At 46.5% G+C, this 20,037-nt stretch overlaps 1 protein-coding gene across 1 annotated transcript; it reads right to left on the bottom strand.

Annotated features, from left to right (window-relative positions):
- Window positions 1–13,100: 13,100 nt before the first annotated feature.
- NKX2-6 (NK2 homeobox 6) lies at window positions 13,101–19,698 on the bottom strand. The gene is made up of 2 exons (XM_003902545.3): window positions 18,145–19,698; window positions 13,101–14,997 (listed from the first exon to the last, which is right to left on the bottom strand). The coding sequence occupies exons 1-2, from the start codon at window positions 18,617–18,619 to the stop codon at window positions 14,366–14,368; spliced, it is 1,107 nt and encodes a 368-aa protein (XP_003902594.2). The 5' UTR covers window positions 18,620–19,698; the 3' UTR covers window positions 13,101–14,365.
- Window positions 19,699–20,037: the final 339 nt, after the last annotated feature.

A 20,037-nucleotide genomic window follows, 5' to 3' on the forward strand; every position in this document is an offset into this window, starting at 1 on the left:
TTAAATTGGGAAGAGGGGTGTTGGGAGGTTGCAGAACGTGCTGTCTGCCCTCAAGGAGCTTAGAGTCCAGCTGGAGAACATGATAGATCTGAAAAAGCAGCCTTCTTCTCACACCTGTCCCCCACATTACTCAAGGTGCAAAAGGATAAAGAAGTGACCACTGACATAAAGCACTGGAACTCAGGAAACAATAAATTACACATAAGATGCATTTTCTGTGCATTCACACTAACGCTTCTGTGCATTCACAGAAATGATTCACACGAACATGAGGGTTGTGGTTGCCTCTGAGAAGAGAGTGAGCAGGCAGGGATTGGGGTAGGGCTTTAGCTCTGTCTGCATTGTGTTATGTCTTTAAAGAAATACCTGAAGCAGACGATGGAATAGTCATAATAAATAAACGTATCTTAAGCCTTGTTTGCCCTGGAGATAACCAGATATAAGACCTCATCCTTGCCCATGAGGAGTTTATATTCAAGTTGGGGAGACAGATATATACAAGAAAAAACAATTATATCAACAGCGGTAGAATATACCAGATGTCAAATTCATAGTGAACAGCAAGTGCTGGAGGAGCTTCCAATTTGTAGAATGAGAAGGTTGGACTGGATGCTGCTTATTATGCTATCATTACTATGTCATATTAAAATTTTATAGTAGTAATATAAATATATTACATATAATTTATATAATACTAAAAAAGATATTATATAACATTATATAAAATATATAATATAATATAATATACATATAAATTATAATATATAATATACTGTGTTGTCATACCATATAATAGGAAGAGTAACATATATATCATATATACAATATATGATATATAAATACTACATAATATGCATAATATAATACTAATATTATGCTAAAATAATATATAATATACAGATATATAATATACAGATATATAATATAATATATACAGAATATATAATATATTACATTAAAATGTATAATATATAATATAACAACATATTATATTATATATACAGCATATATATACATATATAATATATTATATTATATATTATATTATATATAATATTATTATAGCTATATAATAGTTATACAGGCAATATATTATAATATATAATATATTATATTATAATGTATAATATATAATATAACAACATATTATATTATATATATATTATAGTGTATATTATATATAATATAATATATTATACATATATAATATATTATAGTGTGGCAAATATAATATACATACATACTATAATATAATATGAATATAATAAAATATTATATATACTATAATATATTGAGATGAATATAAACATAATATATTGTTAAACATAACATATAATATATTATGTTAAAATATGATATATGAGACATGTTACAAAATATAAATATAGTAAATATACATAGACAATATAATATATACTGATACTGAAATACACATAGACTATATTATATTAAAATATAATATATAGTATACACAGGCAATATATAAGGATATAATATTATATATACAGACATATATATACAGTATATACTATATATTATTATAACATGATATAATATATAATAGAAAATATAAATATAACAATATAACAATATAATATTAATATTATTATATAATAGAAAAATAAGTAAAATATAAAATATTATAATAATATATTGAATAATATATTCAGTAATATATTGAATTATATAGTATTGAATATATTATTATAATATATTTTATATATTATATTGTATTCAATACTATATTACATGATTCAATATATTCAATATTATATTACATATTTTTATAATATGCTACATGGAAATACTATATTATATAATATACAATATAATAATTATGTGTATGTGATACATAAAATATTATGTATTATGTTAGCAGCAGAACCTTTTTCAGATGAAATTTTACAGAAATCCCAAATCCATGGCAGATAAAGGTGAATCTGCTGCCGGGAGCTCATGACCCCTCCCTGCCACATGAACCCAGCAGCTGTTTGTCCCAGTGTAGGTCCCGAGGACCCTTGTAGTTTTTTAGCACCTAGTTTGAAAGTCACTAGACAAGGAACCCCTTCAACTCTCACTCTCTGAGACCAGTGGCTTCAGGACAGAAGGTTTCATGGAGGAGGTGGGCTTTTACATGGGCCTTGACGCATTGAGAGAGTTGGAGTGGGTGCAGAGGAGGGAGGAGAAGGATGCGGGGCCTGTGTGAGATGGGAAGCAGCCTGGACTGCCACACGGAAGGGTTTGTATACGACAGGCCACTCGGGGGCTGTGCAGTGATTTGGAGCAAAGAGAAGCAATACCACCAAATTTGCATTTTGGAAAGACACTGCTGATAGAAATACTAGGTGTCCACTTCATAGTGGACAGCATGTGCCGTTGCAGCACTTGAAGACAGGTTGCAGCAGTGGAATCAGGAGGCCCAGGCCAGTGAGCCTGAGCTAAGGAGGTGGACCTATGCAGGAGAGGATGCAAGGATGCCAGCAGGCTTCAGGCTCTCAGAGGCCAAGTTTAAATCCCAGTTCTGCCATTTGCGAGGTGCATGTACACTTAACCTCTCCTGGCCTAAGCGAGCCCTCTGATAAATGAGAGTCCTAAGGGTTGGCTGTCACATGGAAGTGAGCCAAGGACTGACAAAGTATGTGTAGTCTTTGCTTTAGTGTCTGACCAGCTTATGAGCTCAGCCTTGGACAGCTCCATCCAGCAGTGTCCCTGATGCGTCTGATGGGCCATGTCACATTCCCTATCAGTATAGATGGAGGAGGGCAGGACTTCCATCAGCTCACCCAGAAGAGCTTTGCCAACAGTTTCACTATCCAACCTAGAAGCTGAGAGTGCTTGAAAAGCAGGAAAAAGTGTGTCTGAAGAAATCAATTTCTGCTTTAATAGTATTGTTGGGTGAACCCTGGGTTCACTACCTCTGGATATACAATTATCCTGAAGGCTGGTACTCTGTTCCTAAAGTGTTGAGGCTCGGAGCTTGAGAGGAGCCGCTTAGCGGGAAGGGAACCAGGCAGCCCTGGAACAGAGCCTTCTGTGGGGGTGGTGTAGAATCAAAGCAATCTGTGGTCTATGGGGTCCCTACTACATTTTGTATATAGAGGGGGGATCAGGTCAAAGTAAAGCCTAAGGCAGTTATCAGAGGATGCTGCAGGCTGGAGGGCCTCTGGTGTCTCCAGCTGTCCCCAGAACAGTGGGTGTGTGTGTATGTGGAGGGTGGTAGTTATAGACTGGACTTCATGCACATTAACTTCATTTTGATCTTCCTGGGTGGAGCCAAGTCCTTCTCTTACTGCCCCTCTGTGTATCTGCCAATTGCCACAGCTTGCAGTCCTGGGAGGAAGCCAGCCACTGTATCCCAGCCTGACCCACCCTGGAGGTTTTGGCCGTTCCCTGTAGATAAGGCTATTTTTAGGTCAAGTGGATTTTACTCCATAGTGTAAGAAAGCACAGAGTCCCCAAAGCTGCATTGATTTTTTAATTCAGTGGTTAAGAGATCCTGCTATTCCCTGGTTTCAGCCATCCTTAAGTGCAGCTCCACCTTAAGCCTCTCTGCCATTCAGCTGTGTGGGCAAAGAAATTGCCCATGCAGGTGTGAGTTGGGCCTCTGTCACTTACAACCCAAAGAGTCTCATGGGTGAGATTTAACTCATTCCATCTTACCTAAGATGCAGTTGAAGGCTGGAGAGATGAAGTAACAGTCTCCGTCACCGAATTGGTCAGGGTAAAGTGAGGCCAGAATCCACTAGATTCAATGATGTTGATTCTCCAAGCGGTCTTCAACTCAGGAAGAGTGGGGAACCTCTGCTGTGAGTCAAGAACAACAGTTGAGTGGGAAGGAACTGATCCGATCACTTTTCCTTCGGTGTGTTGGAGTGAGAGCCTGGACGCTGGTGAGGAGGCAGGCAGAGTTGCAGGCTAATCTGTTAGCAGTATTTGCTTTACCAACCCTTCAGAGGGCGTTTCTTAAAAACAGTTATATTTTAGGTACACAAATTAAACCCTGAACAGGATTCATGGGTTTGTATTCTCTCTCTGATTTACAAGCTGGGTGACCTAGGGTAAGTCTCTCAGTTTCCCTAGTTTCTTCAGCTATGTGGGAATAATACTTTCTCATATGGTGGTTAAATGAGACGGTATTTATGGAGGACATTAATGCATTATAAAGCATCCCACTGATCTGCTAGCCACCAGCATCACCAATGTTATCATTAATATTTGCCACACTGAAACCACTGCCAACAACAGCAGCTATCCCTGGAGCCCTTAATCTGTTGATTCAATGTCTCCAGTTCATCCCCAACTGTCAACATCCAAATAGGAAGGTAAAAGGCTTGACCTGAAAAAAGAAACCTGAATCATTGCTCAAAGTCAAATGGAGCTTCGAGTGGAGTCCCGAGGAGTTTGGGGGAATTCCCTCTTTCCCACGGTAGGAAACTGGAGGCAATGGTGTCCCCTGGTGGGCAGTTGAAGTTCTGCAAGCAATGGCTGCTGGTTGCTCCTCTAGCACAGACGTTCTTGGCGTTATATGCAATATTCACACGTAATAAGTCGTTTGTAGATTCTGAATGCAGACATCCCTGGATAGAGATCAGAGCCCCATGGGCATCGCTGAGATCTTAGCCTTCTGAAACGTCTGAAGGTGCTCTTTGGGCCACTTTCCCTCCAAGTCACTCCCTCTGAGGCTGGGATGAAAATAGCAGGATCAAAAAACACCACAATCAGTCAGAAGGCAGATGCTGGGTGCTGAATCATTGGCAGATATAGCTGTATGTTTAAGTAGTTAAAGAATAGGAGCAGCAAATTGTAATGAGTGCCAGAAGGCAACAGGATATAATGGAAAGCAAGTGGACTTTGGAGGCTCAGCTTCTACCTCTACCTTTAGTGATGGTGATTCTGCATAAGTTTCCTAATCTCTCTGGTCTTTAGTTTCCTAATTTGGGAGTTTATTGGGCTCCACTGGATTTTAGAGTGTAGAGCGTGATTATAGTGATTAAATACTATAAAGCATGTCAAGAGCTCAGCACTCGGTATGGGTTTAAACATTCATTATTTTTACCTCCCTCTGCTCCTCCAATGGTTCAACTCAACTGTATACCGTTATACAAACATTCATGGTACTCTCACTCTCTATCTGTATTGCCTTGTTCTGGGCAAGGAAGGGGAAGAAGGGAGACGTGAATAGACAACTGATTATGGATAGTGAGAATATGGAGCTCCCACTTCTAGTGGGAATGTAAATTAACACAACTCCTCTGGATAAATAGATCTACTAAACCTGGCCATATGCCTATCCCATGACTCAGAGTTTCCACACCTAGTATATACCCATCAGAAATGTGCTCATATGTTCACCAGAAGACATGCACAAGAATATCTGGCTGGGCGCGGTGGCTCACGCCTGTAATCTCAGCACTTTGGGAGGCCGAGGTGGGCAGATCACCTGAGGTTGGGAGTTTGAGACCGGCCTGACCAACATGGAGAAGCCCTGTATCTACTAAAAATAAAAAATTAGCCAGGAGTGGTGGTGCATGCCTGTAATCCCAGCTACATGGGAGGCTGAAGCAGGAGAATCGCTTGAACCTGGGAGGTGGAGGTTGCAGTGAGCCGAGATGCACTCCAGCCTGGGCAACAAGAATGAAACTCCGTTTCAAAAAAAAAAAAAAAAAGAATGTTCACAGCAGCACTAATGAGAATAACTCCAAACTGGAAACAGCCCAAATGCCCATCCATTGTGGAATAGATGCATCCATTGTGGTATATTCATACAATGAAAACCAAACAGCAATAAGAGTGAATGAACTGCAGCCACCTGCAACAACATGGATGAAACTCACATACATAATGTTAAGCAAAGGAAACCAGACAAAAATCGAGTATAAACCATATGATTCAACTTATGTTTACTTTTGCCTTTTCCAAAAACAGGCAAAATTAATCTATGATGTTAAAAGTCAAGATAGTAGTTTCCTTTGGGCTGTGCTGACCGTAAAAAGAGTACAAGAGAGTTTCTATGGGGGAGGATATTAATGTTCTGTTTCATGATCTGGGTGCTGATGATATGGGAAGTTCACTTTATTAAATTTTCTCTGGCTGTACATTTATTATTTATACAATTTTTTCTACATATGCTGTACTTCAATAAAAATGTAAATACACAAAGAAAATTGGGTAAAACTGATTTCTTCAATTAAGTGGCTTATGGTTTTATTGGAGAGCAATTAGGGAAACAGCCAACTACAATCCAAGGGTGAACTATGTGCTACAACAGGGAACAAACCATGAGCTGTGGCAGCTCGGAGCACCCTGAAAAGTCCTTGACTGGGTAGCTCAGAGGACTTCCTTAGGGGTGGCATTGAACTGGGCATGAAAGACCAAAAGAGGAAGACATGCCTTATGTGTTTTGGAGAGCCAGAGGTTTGCTGACTGCAAGCAGAAAGCATGCAGAAGAATTTGGCAGGGAATGAGACTGAAAATGTAGGGAAGAGACAGATTATTGAAGCTCTTGTGTGTCTGGTTGAAGAATGCAGACTACATATGAAAGTCTTTTCATCAAGAAACATAATTTTTAAAAAATCCTATAGAAGCATGAGGAGTGGCTTGGAGAGAAAAAGGAATGGCTTGGCATCCAGGAATGCCAGTTAGGAGAAATTGCACATGGTCAGGTGGGAGATAGTAACCTGAGGCCTAGCCTTCTTCTATCTTGTTGTTCTGTCATAATCTAAGATAGCTGCTACTGCTCTCACCATTTCATCTGTATTCCAGCCAGCAGCAGGAAGAGAAGGAAAGTGGAGGCCGTGTCATGGAGAGTGCCCCCCTCACATCTGCTTACATCCTTTTGGCTAGAATGTAATTATTTGGCTACCCCTCACTGCAGAAAGAGTCAGGGAGATATAATCCTTAGCTGGGAGACTGTGTGCTTAACTAAAACTCTGGGGTTCAATTATTAAAGAGGAAAGAAGGAAAATGGACATTGAACGACAGCCAGGTTGTCTCTCATCATAAGCATCTTTTGTCCAGGAATCATAATGTAGACATTCAATTAATTGAATGAATGATTGACCACAGTCAGAATAAATAGTTCCCTTCTGTGTGCTCCCAGGCGATGTTTATAATGCACCTCTTCTAGTTTTCCATGTGGTATAATTAGCTGTAGAGGTGCTGTCTCACCTGCCAGTATATAATCTTCTTCAGAATAGGACTAAATGTTCTTTGCATCCATGGGTCTCTCTTGCTCTCTATGCTCCCTTTTCTCAGTGCATAGAAGAGTATTTTGCACTAATAGGTCTCTTGTAAATATTTTTTAATAATACTGATCTTATATTCACCCACAATGCTTGATTTGTTATACTTGCTAATTAAAGTTAAGTTGATCTACAGGAGAATGGTTGGAAGAAGCAAAGAACTTCCTTTTTCTCCATAGCCATAAATCCTGGCTGACAGAAATTCTTAGGGTCCCTGTTATCAGGGGTCAGACAATCCCTGCCAAGAGCTAGGTCCCTATCCGCACAGAGAAGGGATTTCTTCCAGAGGATCTGACTGCTCAGGAGCCAGCTCAGTGCCTGAATGTTTAATGAAGACTTTGTGAGGTCATACAAAAAAGTCAACCAGCAGCCATTCATGCATTTGATCAATCAACAAATGGTATGGGGCCCCCTCCGCTATGTTGGGCACAGGGCAAGTTGGAAATACATAGGGCAGATTCATTGCTTAAAAATAACAGACAACTGATTGTTTAAAAAGGACAACAAACGTGGAGAGTCACCGAGCTATCGTGGAGACATCCGGGGTACTCCAGGATCTCATGCCGGAGGCACCTGACCCAGTTGGGGCATTAAGACAGGCTGTCTACCAGGAATGTCCAGGCAAGGCACCAGAGGGCTCTGCGATGGCCTGGATATGGGAGCTGTGCAAGGAAAAGATCCCCTTTGGACCACTAAAGTCCTCACTTAGGATTTCAATCCTGTGTCCTCAAATTTCAGGCAATTAAACTGGACTGGCGTTGGGAGGAAGCAGGAGTCACTGTCGCACGAGTGGGAAGGAGGCAGGCATAACTGAGAGCAGCTTACAAGGACAGCCCCACAGGGACAGAGTCAGAAGCACTCTGAGGTTGGGGCTCAGGGCTGCTGGGCATATCTTTGCTTTTCTTACAGTGGAATCTGGACTATGTCACTAAGACCACATTTCTTTTGGTTTGGGTGGGGGTTGCTAGACGAGTCTAAACAGAGGGTCAGGGAGGAAGGCAGATCAGCTTCCCAGGAAGCCCTCTCCCCACTGTGGGGGGAGGTGGAACTGAGGAGGAGAAACAGTCAGGGGAATGCTCCCCACTCTGAAGAGTTAGCCATTTGAAAGCTTGAATCAGTGTCCCCAGGGCCTCAAGGCACACAGGAAACTGTGGACTGAACTAGGCAAGGGGAATGCAGAAGCCAGGGTCATCACGCATTGTTTACCCACAGGAATAGGAAGATGCAGTTGTATCTCTCCCTTCCGTCCCCACCCTTTCTGGCATCTGGCTTCATATTTCTCCCCTCTTCATGATTTCCAAAGGCCTCCTACCTCTCCTGCATTTTTCACTCAGCACAGACAGAAAGTGTCACTCAAGAGTCCCGTGATTTGTATGAAGACAAGAATGCCTTGTGGAGTATTCAGTGGAAGGAACCCAGGGATGAGAGGACAGAGAGCCCAGGGTCTATTCCCAGTTCCACCACTAACTCACAATGTTGCTGTCACTTTTCTGACCCTGGGACCCTGACTCTGGATGGCAGTAGTAATATATTCTGCCTTGTATGGATGGTAAGTACAGAATAAAATCATACCATAGTTCAAAGGGTATGCCAGTGCAAGGCTGTTATTTGTTATATAAAATAGAAATCTATCAGAGGATGGATGCTTGCCAGCAAGTCACAAAAGTGCATGACAGCCCAGGACATATTCCAGCTATGGAATCCAGCTGTACCTGTGAGACAGGGTAGCACTAACAGAAATCTGTTACAATCTACAGTTGGAAACTCCCTACATTTTCAATAAATACATACATTGAGGTATAGGCATTTAATGGAACACAGAGTAGCAGTGAAAATGAGCTAACAGAAGCTGCACACAACAGCATGAACAAATCTCACAAACATCAAATTAAATAAAAGCAGCAAGTCATGAAAGAATACATACATAGCTGGGTGCAGTCACTCCTGCGCATAATCCCAGCACTTTGAGAGGCTGAGGCAGGAGGATCGCTTGATGCCAGGAGTTCAGACCAGCCTGGGCAATATAGCCAGACTCTGTCTCTAAAAAAAAAATTGGGCCAGGCGCGGTAGCTCAAGCCTGTAATCCCAGCACTTTGGGAGGCCGAGACGGGTGGATCACGAGGTCAGGAGATCGAGACCATCCTGGCTAACACGGTGAAACCCCGTCTCTACTAAAAACTACAAAAACTAGCCAGGCGAGGTGGCCGGCGCCTGTCGTCCCAGCTACTCGGGAGGCTGAGGCAGGAGAATGGCGTGAACCGGGGAGGCGGAGCGTGCAGTGAGCTGAGATCCAGCCACTGCACTCCAGCCTGGGTGACAGAATGAGACTCCATCTCAAAAAAAAAAAAAAAAAAAAATTAATATTTAAAAAAAATTAGGTGCAGTGGTGTGTGCCTGTAGTCCCAGATACCTGGGAGGCTGAGGCAGGAAGATCTCTTGAGCCCAGTAGTTTAAGTGAGTTATGATTATACCACTGCACTCCAACCACAGTGAAATCCTGTCTCAAAAAAAAAAAAAAAAAAAAGAAAAAAAGAATATATGTAGTATGATTCTACCTATAGAACATTCAAAATCCAGCAAAATTAAACCATATTTGTTAAGAGATGTATCCATATGGGTAAATACAAAAAGAGAAGCCTGGTAAATCCATAAAGAGAAGCCTGTTCATTATTTATTACTATTAAAGAGAAGTCAGAGTAGCTGGTACCTCCTTTGAGAGGAGGAGGGGGAAAGGGTTGCATTCTGGGAGGGGTGTGGGAAGAAGGGTTGCTGGGGAGCTGGCATCCCATGTTTCTTGCTTTGAGTGGGACTTCCATCTGTGCTCACTTTACAGGTATTCTTTAAACCGTACATATGTTTTGTGTAGTCTTCTGGATCTATGATCTATCTTATAATTTAAAAAAAGTAAAGGCATCTGAAATCAATAGGGAGCCACCTCAAATTAGAATAGTAGCCTCAGAGATCCATCTCCTCAATTGTATAGGTGCAGAGAGTGAAACCCAGAGAGGTTAGGAGGCTTACTCAAGGTCACAGAGCATGTTCTTAGTGGAACTGGGACTAGAATGAAAGGACTCCAAACTCAGGTTTCTCTACATCCTCTGTGTCTCTGGACTCTTCGTTAGGGGAAGGGAAGGGAAAGGAGGAGCACAGTTTTTAAGCCTGAGAGTTCCCTCGTTTTGTGAAAAAGAAAAAGGGTCAGTTGACAAGCCAATAAAATACTAAAGAGCTGGTCTAAACATTGAGGGTTGTAAACACTTTTCAAATGGAATTTTAAAAGATTTAAATATGCCTTCCTCAAATCATCATAATGATTTTGTTAATCATAATAATGACAACATTACAAAAAATAAATGCCAGGAATCTGGCAAGTCTAGTCTGTGATCTAGAATTAGACTCCATCTGACTTGCAGATGGTATCAGGATGGAGCTGGCTTGGAGTGGGGCTGGGATGGGAAAGGAAAGACAGGGAGCCAGGAAGTCTGCAACTTTATTGACTTATCCACCTGGCCTAGGTGAGACCCCTAGCCCTGGGACAGTCAGGAAAGGAACCTCTGCTATCTCTCTGAGAGCTTTTTTGTTTTGTTTAGAGGTCAATTACTTCCCATTTGGGGAACTTGTGAACATTAAGAGGTGACCGGAGTGAACGATGGAGATAAGAGGCTGATTGCTTACAGAGCGGCTCCCTGGTAAAAGCCCTGCAGAGGATAAGCAGTTGTCGGGTAAGAGACACACAAAAAGGGGCAGCTTTCAGTGCAGAGGAGAGATTAGGGAGACAGAAGACAGGCAGCTGGGGGTGGGCTTGATGAGCTGGGAGACCGATGCGTTTTAAAGTGATCTTGACAGGCAGAGAGTGGGGAGATGGGGGAAGAGAGTTTTCCTTCACTCTCCTTTCCTTTAGGAATGAAATCTTTGCTGTCATGTGAATCTCAAACTTTCTTGCTGTGGTCTGAAGGGAAAGCCACGTGGATTGCACATGGACACGATTTTAGTTATAGTTTTTTTTTTTTTTTGCCAGCCAGATATAGATGCCACAGCAATCCAGGGAGCATAACAAAAAATGTGGCAGGCAAATGGAACATCTAAAGGATCTTGGGTGTACATGTAACTGACACCCCTTCCCACCTCGCACACCCCTTCAGCCAACTGAATGCAGTTTACAAAGTCCCTGAAGCTAACTTGAATTGTGTCTCAAACTACTATAAAATATAGCTCTGGCTTTGGCATATACCCATTTCTTTTATCCATTCCAAAGTCCTAGAGATTTTCTGGAACCTCTCCCAGCAAACAGTGTCATTCCTGTGCTAATCACCTGGATTAACCCCCATTCTCCATGTAGCCTTCTCTAAGCACCCCAGCTTGGGCCGGATTTTCCTTCTCTCTAGAGTGAGCTTAATGTCTGTCCTATTTGACATGCAGCATATACCACTTTGTATTTTTAGATACCTTCCTCATGTTGGTCTTTGCTTTCCCAATTAGAAAATACATTCCTTAAGGATGGCAGCCAAATCTTATTTTTTTCTTGTGTCCCTACCAGGAATGTTCAGGAATGACTGAGTTCCTGATGATTAAACTGCGCTTCTTTCTTGCCCCCTTCACTCTGAGCCTTGACCCAGCTGATCTTCCTGTACCTCTCCCTGTGGTCACAACGGTGTAGAGAAGGCAAGGGAGTCTTTCACTCACCCTAACTCCAGAGACAAGGTTATTCAAAACATCACATATCTAGTAACTGCTTCTTCTGCTACTATTCCATGTTAGAAGAGGGTGAGAGGGTGAAGGAAATAACATTTATTAATTTCCTACTCTGTGCCAAATACTTCTCAATCTATACTACAGGGACCTACATTTCTGGGGTAGGGACCTTCCCCGGAGGATTTTAAACAAATTAACATATAGCATTCTAGAATCTGATAATAGAAAAGTTTAATAAACCTCACTTAACCATTGCGGGCTGGGCAGATTATAATTCAGTGGCAGCATTGGACTGCAGCTCACCTGTCATGGGTCTAAGGCTGGAGTCCAAGGGTGAGACCTCTCCTCTTGTGAGGAATGGCCTCCCAAGTGAAAGAAGAGTGGGGGCACTCTATGACAATTCTCTCATGGTGGAAATTTTCAGTGTAATCTCCACTTTTTTTCTCAGTTTTGTTGACCAAGTTGACTCACCGATATTCCCAAATTTAAAATAGGCATATCCACTTTTTAATCCCAGGGGCACAACACTGTAATTGGAAGATACTGTGAAGTGTTTCTGAACACACTTTTATTGGCAATGAGCATGGAGAAATGAGGGCTGGGCTCAGTGACTCACACCTGTAATCCCAACACTTTGAGAAGCTGAGGCAGGAGGATGGCTTGAACCAGCCTGGGCATCACAGGGAGAACCTCTCTATATAAAAAATTTTAAAAATTAGCCGGGTGTGGTGGCATGCACCTATAGTCCCAGTTGCTTGAAAGGCTGAGGTGGGAAGATGGTTCAAGCTTGGGAGGTGTAGGCTACAGTGAGCTAAGATTGTACAATGACATTACACTCCAGCCTGGGCAACAGAGCAGACTCAATAAATAAATAAATAAATAAATAAATACCCCAGCCCAATAATAAATAAATAAATAAATGAAAAAAAAAGAAGAAATAAAAGAGAGAAGTGGCAAAACCCCAAAGGAGAGAAAATGCAAGAAAATGATAGTAAAAAAATCAACCACTACCTTTTTTTTTTTTAAGCTTAAACATATACACTCTAAGGGATGAAAGCTATCAACAGTCAGGTATAGTTTACACACCCTCAAGCAGTCTGCTTCTCACTTTAGTAAAACAACCAGGTCATATTAGAAATAAGAAAATTCAGGAGTAGTACATTTGAATTAAATATAGGAATTTATCAAATACGAGAATTTAACATTCAAGAAGTCAGTAGTCCTGCGGGATGAATAATTAGAATTTTCATTATCTAAAAATGCAATTCAAGGGGAGAAAAAAAGCCACATTTTTTTACTAAATGTTCTATAAAATCTGTCTCGGCAAACACACATTTTCTATTTGATCCCATGTCCCTATGAGTAAAATGAGTTTGTTTTCATTCTTGAGTTTGCATGACCTCAGATACGTTAGGGGTGGAGATGTCAAAATTTCACAATTTTAGAAAGCCTAAAGGTCAGGCTTTCTACCCATCTTTTTAGGACTTCAGGGCACTTGATCTTTTCCTGGCGCAAAACTTAGAAACTGTTGATGCTCCAAAGAAAACCTACAAAGAGGGAGAGAGGAGTGTGAAGGAAGAAATTAGGAAACCTACCTCCAAGACTGAATTGGTTTTGTTCTCCTAGCACTTCTGGGCTTCATTTTTACTTTAACTCGAAATTGTTTCAAGGTAATGGCGTATGTATGTTCTAACGGCCTACACACACGCAACCACATGCACACTTGTTTAGTATATTTATTGGAGGTCCGGTGCTGTACAAAGAGATAAAATGCACAACAGTGAAAGGGACCGGAAGGTAGAGCCTACTTCCAGGAGAGCAAACATGGCGGGAAAAGAGCGCTCCTCTGGATTAATGGAGTCCGCAGGGGCGCAGCCTTGTGGGGATGTTTAAACCCCACAGGAGGAGGCTCAGAGCAGGTCCCTCTTCGTGAACTTCCCCATCCTCAAGTTCCCGGCTCTTCAGCCGGCTTCCCGCACTCCCATTCTCTTCTCGTTCTTCCCCAACAGCTGTCATTAATTGGAGGATGGTAGGCCCGCTAGATCACCATCTCCATTCACCCCCGATGCCCCGGGGCTGCTGCGTACAGATGCGAGAGCCTCTTGGGCCTCTGGGGTTGAAGCCCCAAAAGTCACGCGCCTCAGTACTGCTCCCACACCCCAAACTGCCAGTCAGCCTCGGTTTTCTTCAGTCCCTGTGTTGCTTGGTGGGTGACCGGTAGAGGGGTCGCCTTTTGGGGGAAGAACGTCCCAGGCAAGGCCTTTAGCTGGGTGACTGTGGTGCAGATAGCAGTTCCAGAGATCGCTGCGGAACGAAGCGCCGTCGGGCAGTAGCTTCCCTCCAGCGCTGCGTCCCCTCCTTCTTGTCGCGACCTGCGGGCGGAGGGGAAGGGACCGAGCATCTGACCCTAGTGGGCAGAGTCAAGCCGAGGAGCCTCACCAGGCCCTGACGCCCTGCAGCGTGGCTGCCAGATGGTCCTGCGGGGTGGCATTCTGGCCACTGTGTCCGAAGCCCGCGCTGGCCAGTGGTGTGTGCGGCGCAGGACCGGAGGGCGCGCCCGCGTAGCAGCTGCCGTAGCCTGCTCCGTAGGGTGCTCCGGTGTAGCCTCCGTAGCAAGAATAGGGCGACACTGTGGCGCCATAGGGACTGGGGAAGGCAGGTGCGCTGGGCCCGGGGCCCAGGCAGGGCTTGCCATCGCGCACCAAGACGGGCACCGCCACTCGGCGCGGCGTTAGAGGGTGGCCGGCCAGTTCGAGCGACTTGTCCTGGCGCTGTCTCTTGCATTTGTAGCGTCGGTTCTGGAACCAGATCTTGACCTGCGTGGACGTGAGCTGCAGCGCGCTGGCCAGGTGCTCGCGCTCGGGCGCTGACAGGTACCGCTGCTGCTTGAAGCGCCGCTCCAGGGCCAGCACCTGCGCCTGCGAAAAGAGCACGCGCGGCTTCCGTCGTTGCCGCGCCTTGGGCTGCTCGGAGCGGCCACCCCGCACGCTGTCGCCGCCGTTGCCAACGCCGCACTCTGGCACCCTGGTCCCGCCGCCGAGGGGCGAGGCCGCGCTCAGGCCGGGTTCTAAAAGCACAGGAAGTGACACATCAGCGCCCAGCCTAAGGCTCACCTGAGCAGTTTCTACTTAGTTTTCAAGACTTCCCTCTCCCTGGCAGCCTTCACTCTGCCCATCCCCCTCCTCGCTCCTACTACCCCCGAACCCTGTCCCAGGACTGTCTCAATGTTCTTTCCCTCCAAGCTCTGTCACTTTTATGTTACTGCTGGAACATAAATTGTGACACCATGTGGTCCCCGATGTGTGCGTCCTTTTCCAAAAGGTAGACTCTAGATAAAGAGTTAAGGCAGCTCCATTTGCTTCTTAGAATGTGTGTGCATGGGCCGGACGCGGTGGCTCACGCCTGTAATCCCAGCACTTTGGGAGGCCGAGACGGGCAAATCACTAGGTCAGGAGATCGAGACTATTCTGGCTAACACGGTCAAACCCCGTCTCTACTAAAAATACAAAAAAATTCGCCGGGCGTGGTGGCGGTCGCCTGTAGTCCCAGCTACTCGAGAGGCTGAGGAAGGAGAATGGCGTGAACCCGGGAGGCGGAGCTTGCAGTGAGCCGAGATCGAGATCGCGCCCCAGCACTCCAGACTGGGTGACAGAGCCAGACTCCTTCTCAAAAAACAAACAAACAAACAAACCGTGTGTGTATGGTGGTCGAGTTTGGTAAACCTTCGCTGTGAGGAACAAGTGTGAGTGGAGGTGTCGATCAGATTGGGGAGACTTTGGACTCTCCTTGGAAGTAGAGAAAGAGGAGAAGAAAGAGGAAGAGGAGGAAGAAGAGGAGGAGGAGGAGGAAGGCGGGGAAGGAAGGAAAAACAGAGAAGCCCGGGTGTCAAGAAGGCGCAAACTCGGTGACAGGCTCTCAGGAGGCTCCCGTCTGCCTCATTTTCCTTCGCAGCCCCAAGCGCACTGCAGGGAACTCAGCTCTAAGTCCAGGAGCCGGGGCCTTGAGTGTCTCCTACCTTCACCCCACTTTTGTGCACACTCTTGTCTTTTTGACACAGCACTCCACCAACACCAGGATGCATCCCAGCTTTCTTGGATGTGATGGTTTGTAATCCAAAATAACAATATATGATGAAAACAAAATATTTCTTGGCTCAGAAACTGAGGTTCTCTTTGAGAGTTACATAAAGTTGAGGTCCACATTTGCCTTCTTAAAAGGTAGCCTCTCCTTCCTTTGGGGTCTTTCTGGCAAGCAGGTGATGTGGGCTTCACCCTGAAGTCCTCCTTTCACCTAGGGCGACCCCTACAGCTGAGACTGTGCCCACCGCGGTGCAGCATTTTCCTTCCTTCTTCTCACCTCTCTCCTGTCTGGGCTTAAGCCCCGTTTTACCCCAAGGGTGGATAGAAGGGAAATGCTGAGTTTTCATGGGATCTCATGCCAGGAGAAAACCAGGAGCATGGAGGGGGTGCAAGTTCATGGCAAGAAGGGACAGGACTCTAAATGAGCCAGTGCGATTGGAACCAGACTCCTAAGACCCAAGGCCCTGGCACAATGTCATGGGGGGATGGAGCTGTTTAGTATTTAAAGTTTGAGGAGAGAACAACTTCCTTCAGAGACGCCTGTGCTCAAATAAACTGAGACCATCTCTCCTTGCAAAGAGGAAAAACCCTGACGTGGGTTTGTTTTCTTAGCACATCGAAAGGTAACAACTGACCTTCAGTCAGGCTGTAGAGCAAGGAGGACCCCATTTGAAAGTCACAGATCATGCAGGCCCTGGGGCTGCACAGTACCGCAGGGCGCGCCAGCACCCTGCGCCCTCCTGCTCACAATCCTGGAGTTCTTGAGGGCAAGGTGGTTGACTGCGATGGAGGAGGGCACGAAGCCCACCGAAGGTGCCTTCCCTGTCCGGATCGCTACCGCGGCCTTGGGCTCAGTTCCTGGAGCCCGCCTCGGGTCCCTCCTCGGCGGCGTCCACTGCTGCAGCAGAAGAGACGCTCCCAGGATTTGGTTTCCAGCGGGACAAGGAAGGCGCCACCAATACCATCGACTGCGAGGCGACTGTGGTGGTCGAAGAAACGTGATCCTTTGTCAGCGGAGCAGAAGTGATCGCCGAGTTAGCTGAGCACTGCAGAAAACCTACCAGCTTCTTCGCGGACACAACAGATAATGTTCTCCGGCTTCTGGAGTTAGTGAGTAGCCGGCCTGCAAGCCGGTAACTCCGATCCAGCCCCTTGATTTATTTCGTTCGTTTGCGCCTTGAATGGAGGCGCCAGGGCAGTCTGGCAGAGGAGGCCTGCCCTGCCGGGCGCTACTCAGGGTCCCTGCGTTGAGAATGCTGAGCGAGGTGCTGAGGTTTGGAGAGAAAAAGGTGGAGTTTTCATCCCTTGGAATGTCGGGCCTCTCCAGCCAAAGCCTCCGTATCGACGCAACACAACTCCCCGCCAGCCCCTTCCCTACCAGCCTGCTGGACACAGGTGCGTGGGCCTCGCAGCCCGGCGCGCATGGTTGCGCCTTCGGATTCAGGCGACAGGACTCGGCCAGAGCCATGTCCCAGGGCAGAGAAAACCCTGGCAGCCTTTAACACTCTCCCTGACGCGGAGAATCCTGTGCCAACGGGGCCTTCCACTTCGGGAAACTCAATCGCCACCCGGTCCCCATCTTCCGTCTTCCAGAAGAAAAATCCATGAGGAGGAATGGGCCCCCCCGCCCCCGGCCAGGCCAGCAAGAAAGGGCCTGGTTAGGAGTGACCTCGGAGCCACTAGGGTTCCACTGCTTTGATTGCCCACACTCTTTTGCAAACGGTTTGGGGGTGGAGAGACACCAGGTGATGGAAGGGAAGGGTGGTGGTGACTGGCACGGCTAAGACACTGCAGAGGGTTTCGCTGTGGAGGATGAGAAGATGGAGGTTCTGGGCACTGTGGCTGCGAGTGGGAGCCATGCGTTTGTGGGAATCAGAGGAGCGGATTTGGGAAAAGTGAATCCTTAAGATTCAGGGGCTTAATTTCGTTAGAGGTGTGTGAAGCATGCTGGGTGTCGGGAGAGGGTGGGAATGGGGTTCGAGAGGCCTTTTTTTGGACTCCTGAAGTGAGAAAAAATGAAGACAGACTCTCGAACCCAGGAGATAGGAGGCGTATTTTCCCCATGCACCCATGGATCACGCCCCCCCCGCCCCCACATTCCCCCCGTAGGAGGCAAGACCTGAGCGCTTACTCACGTGGCTCCGCCATCCGTTCCGCGTCCATCTCCAAGACTGCCTCACAGGCACCCCCAGGAGGCTCCGAACCGTCCAGCCTTCTGTCACCGCCGCCGCCACCAGCGTTGTGAACCTCTGACCCTCGCGGCTCTGGGTCCATTCTCAAGTACTGAAAGTTTTCCGGGCTCTTCCGCATCCCCGGATGTGGCGAAGCCGCCGGGCAGCTCCGCTCGCGCTCCAGTCGCAGGATGTCCTTGACCGAGAAGGGCGTGGAGGTGACGGGGCTCAACAGCATCCCGAAGGCGGATGGGGCGGGGCCGAGGAGTGCCTGGTCCCCGTGAGGAGCGGCACCCTGATCTTCCCGTCTTGTTGCTGCAGGCCCCGCAGACAGACCCAAACTCTGGGACAGACGCCCAGCGTCCCACACAGCGCCTTCCTCTGGGTCATGCTGGCAGGCCCGGGTCCAGGGCCGGGTGACGAGACCGTAGCCCCCCATTGGTTCTCGCAGAAATCACGTGCTAACCCTGCACCTTCCTCCCCCAGCGCTTTCTTCGCGCGCCCGTCTAATCCTCTCCAGTCCCCAGTCGCCTTCCTGGGAGGTTTGGTTCGTACTGATGGTTCTCAAAGCAAAGAAAACGCGGAGAGACAGTGCTGCGCGGCTAGGATCTTCGTCAATACGGTACTAGCGGGAGCTTCCGAGGTCAACCTAGGGTCCACGGGGACTCTCCTAGTGGACATGCGAGGATTGGGGGTGGAGTCCTTGCTGTGCAACCCGATCCGGTCCATCCAGCCTGGTCTTAGCTCAACTCTGCATTCTTATGGCGGAGGAAAGCTAAGATAGAGACAACTGGGACCCGCGGGATTTGAGGTGCGCGCTGGGATCTTACGTGCGCAGAGGCCGGACCGCAGAGTTGAAGTGAGTCATGACCCGCCAGGGCCTATACTGAGATGGAAACCTCTCTCTTTGAACTGAATCCGGGTCTGCTGAGTCCCGACCCGCCACTTCCTAGGAGCAGCGTCTCAGTCCCAGGACCGAGGAATGGGTGTGGGGGTTACATGTCTGGAGCCCTCGACCTCTTAAAGGGCTCCGCGAATGGTGGAGGAGACGGGAAGGCAATCGCGGCGGCCGGCGCAAAGTGGTCAGAGGCGAGGTGGGGTGGGGTGGGGGGCTCCCGTCGCCCTGGGTGTCCCCACGTTCGTTTTCTTCTTCTGCTTTATCCTCCTTAAAGCGGATTGCCTGGAGCGTGCCAGCTTGTGTGCGCGTATAAATGCGGCGCCCGCCGAAGGGCTGGAAAGATTTGACTCGCATTAGATCTCCAGAAAAGTCCCTCGGTTACAGCGGTCGCCGAGTAAATGGGGCAGTGTGGCCCAAAGGTTACCAATACGGAGACAGCGCCAACAGATCCAGCCCCTGCTGTTACTACTCCTGGATCAGCGAAACGGGATTTGGTGTCAGCAGTTCCAGCACAGAATCGAAGAGGGTTTAAAAATTGTGTTTTAATCACAATGGGATCTCTTTTGGGGATTTCAGATCAAATGTTTCTTTTTCTTTTTCGTTCCTTCCTTTCTCTCTCTCTTCCTTCCTCCCTCCCTCCCTCTCTCCTTCCTTCCTTCCTTTTTTTTTTTTTTTTTTTTTTTTGAGACAGAGTCTCTCTCTGTCTCCCAGGCTGGAGTGCAGTGGCCAGATCATGGCTCGCTGCAGCCTCGACCCGGACTCAGTGATCCTCCTACCTCAGCCTCCTGAGTAGCTGGGACCACAGATGCAGCCACTAAGCCTGGCTATTTATTTATTTATTGCAGAGCCGGGGTTTCACCATGTTGCTTAGGCTGGCCTTAGACTCCTGGGCTCAAGCAGTGTGCCCACCTCGGCCTCCCAAAGTGCTGGGATTACAGGTGTGAGCCACCGCTCAGGCC

The sequence above is a fragment of the Papio anubis genome, chromosome 8 (genome assembly GCF_008728515.1).
Source record: "Papio anubis isolate 15944 chromosome 8, Panubis1.0, whole genome shotgun sequence".
NCBI lineage: Eukaryota > Metazoa > Chordata > Mammalia > Primates > Cercopithecidae > Papio > Papio anubis.

Coding starts and splice junctions, on each gene's coding strand:
- NKX2-6 (XM_003902545.3), bottom strand. CDS start 18,619: ATGGGGGGCTACGGTCTCGTCACCCGGCCCTGGACCCGGGCCTGCCAG. Junction 14,998..18,144: donor GGAACGGATGGCGGAGCCAC/GTGAGTAAGCGC, acceptor CTGTGCTTTTAG/AACCCGGCCTGAGCGCGGCC.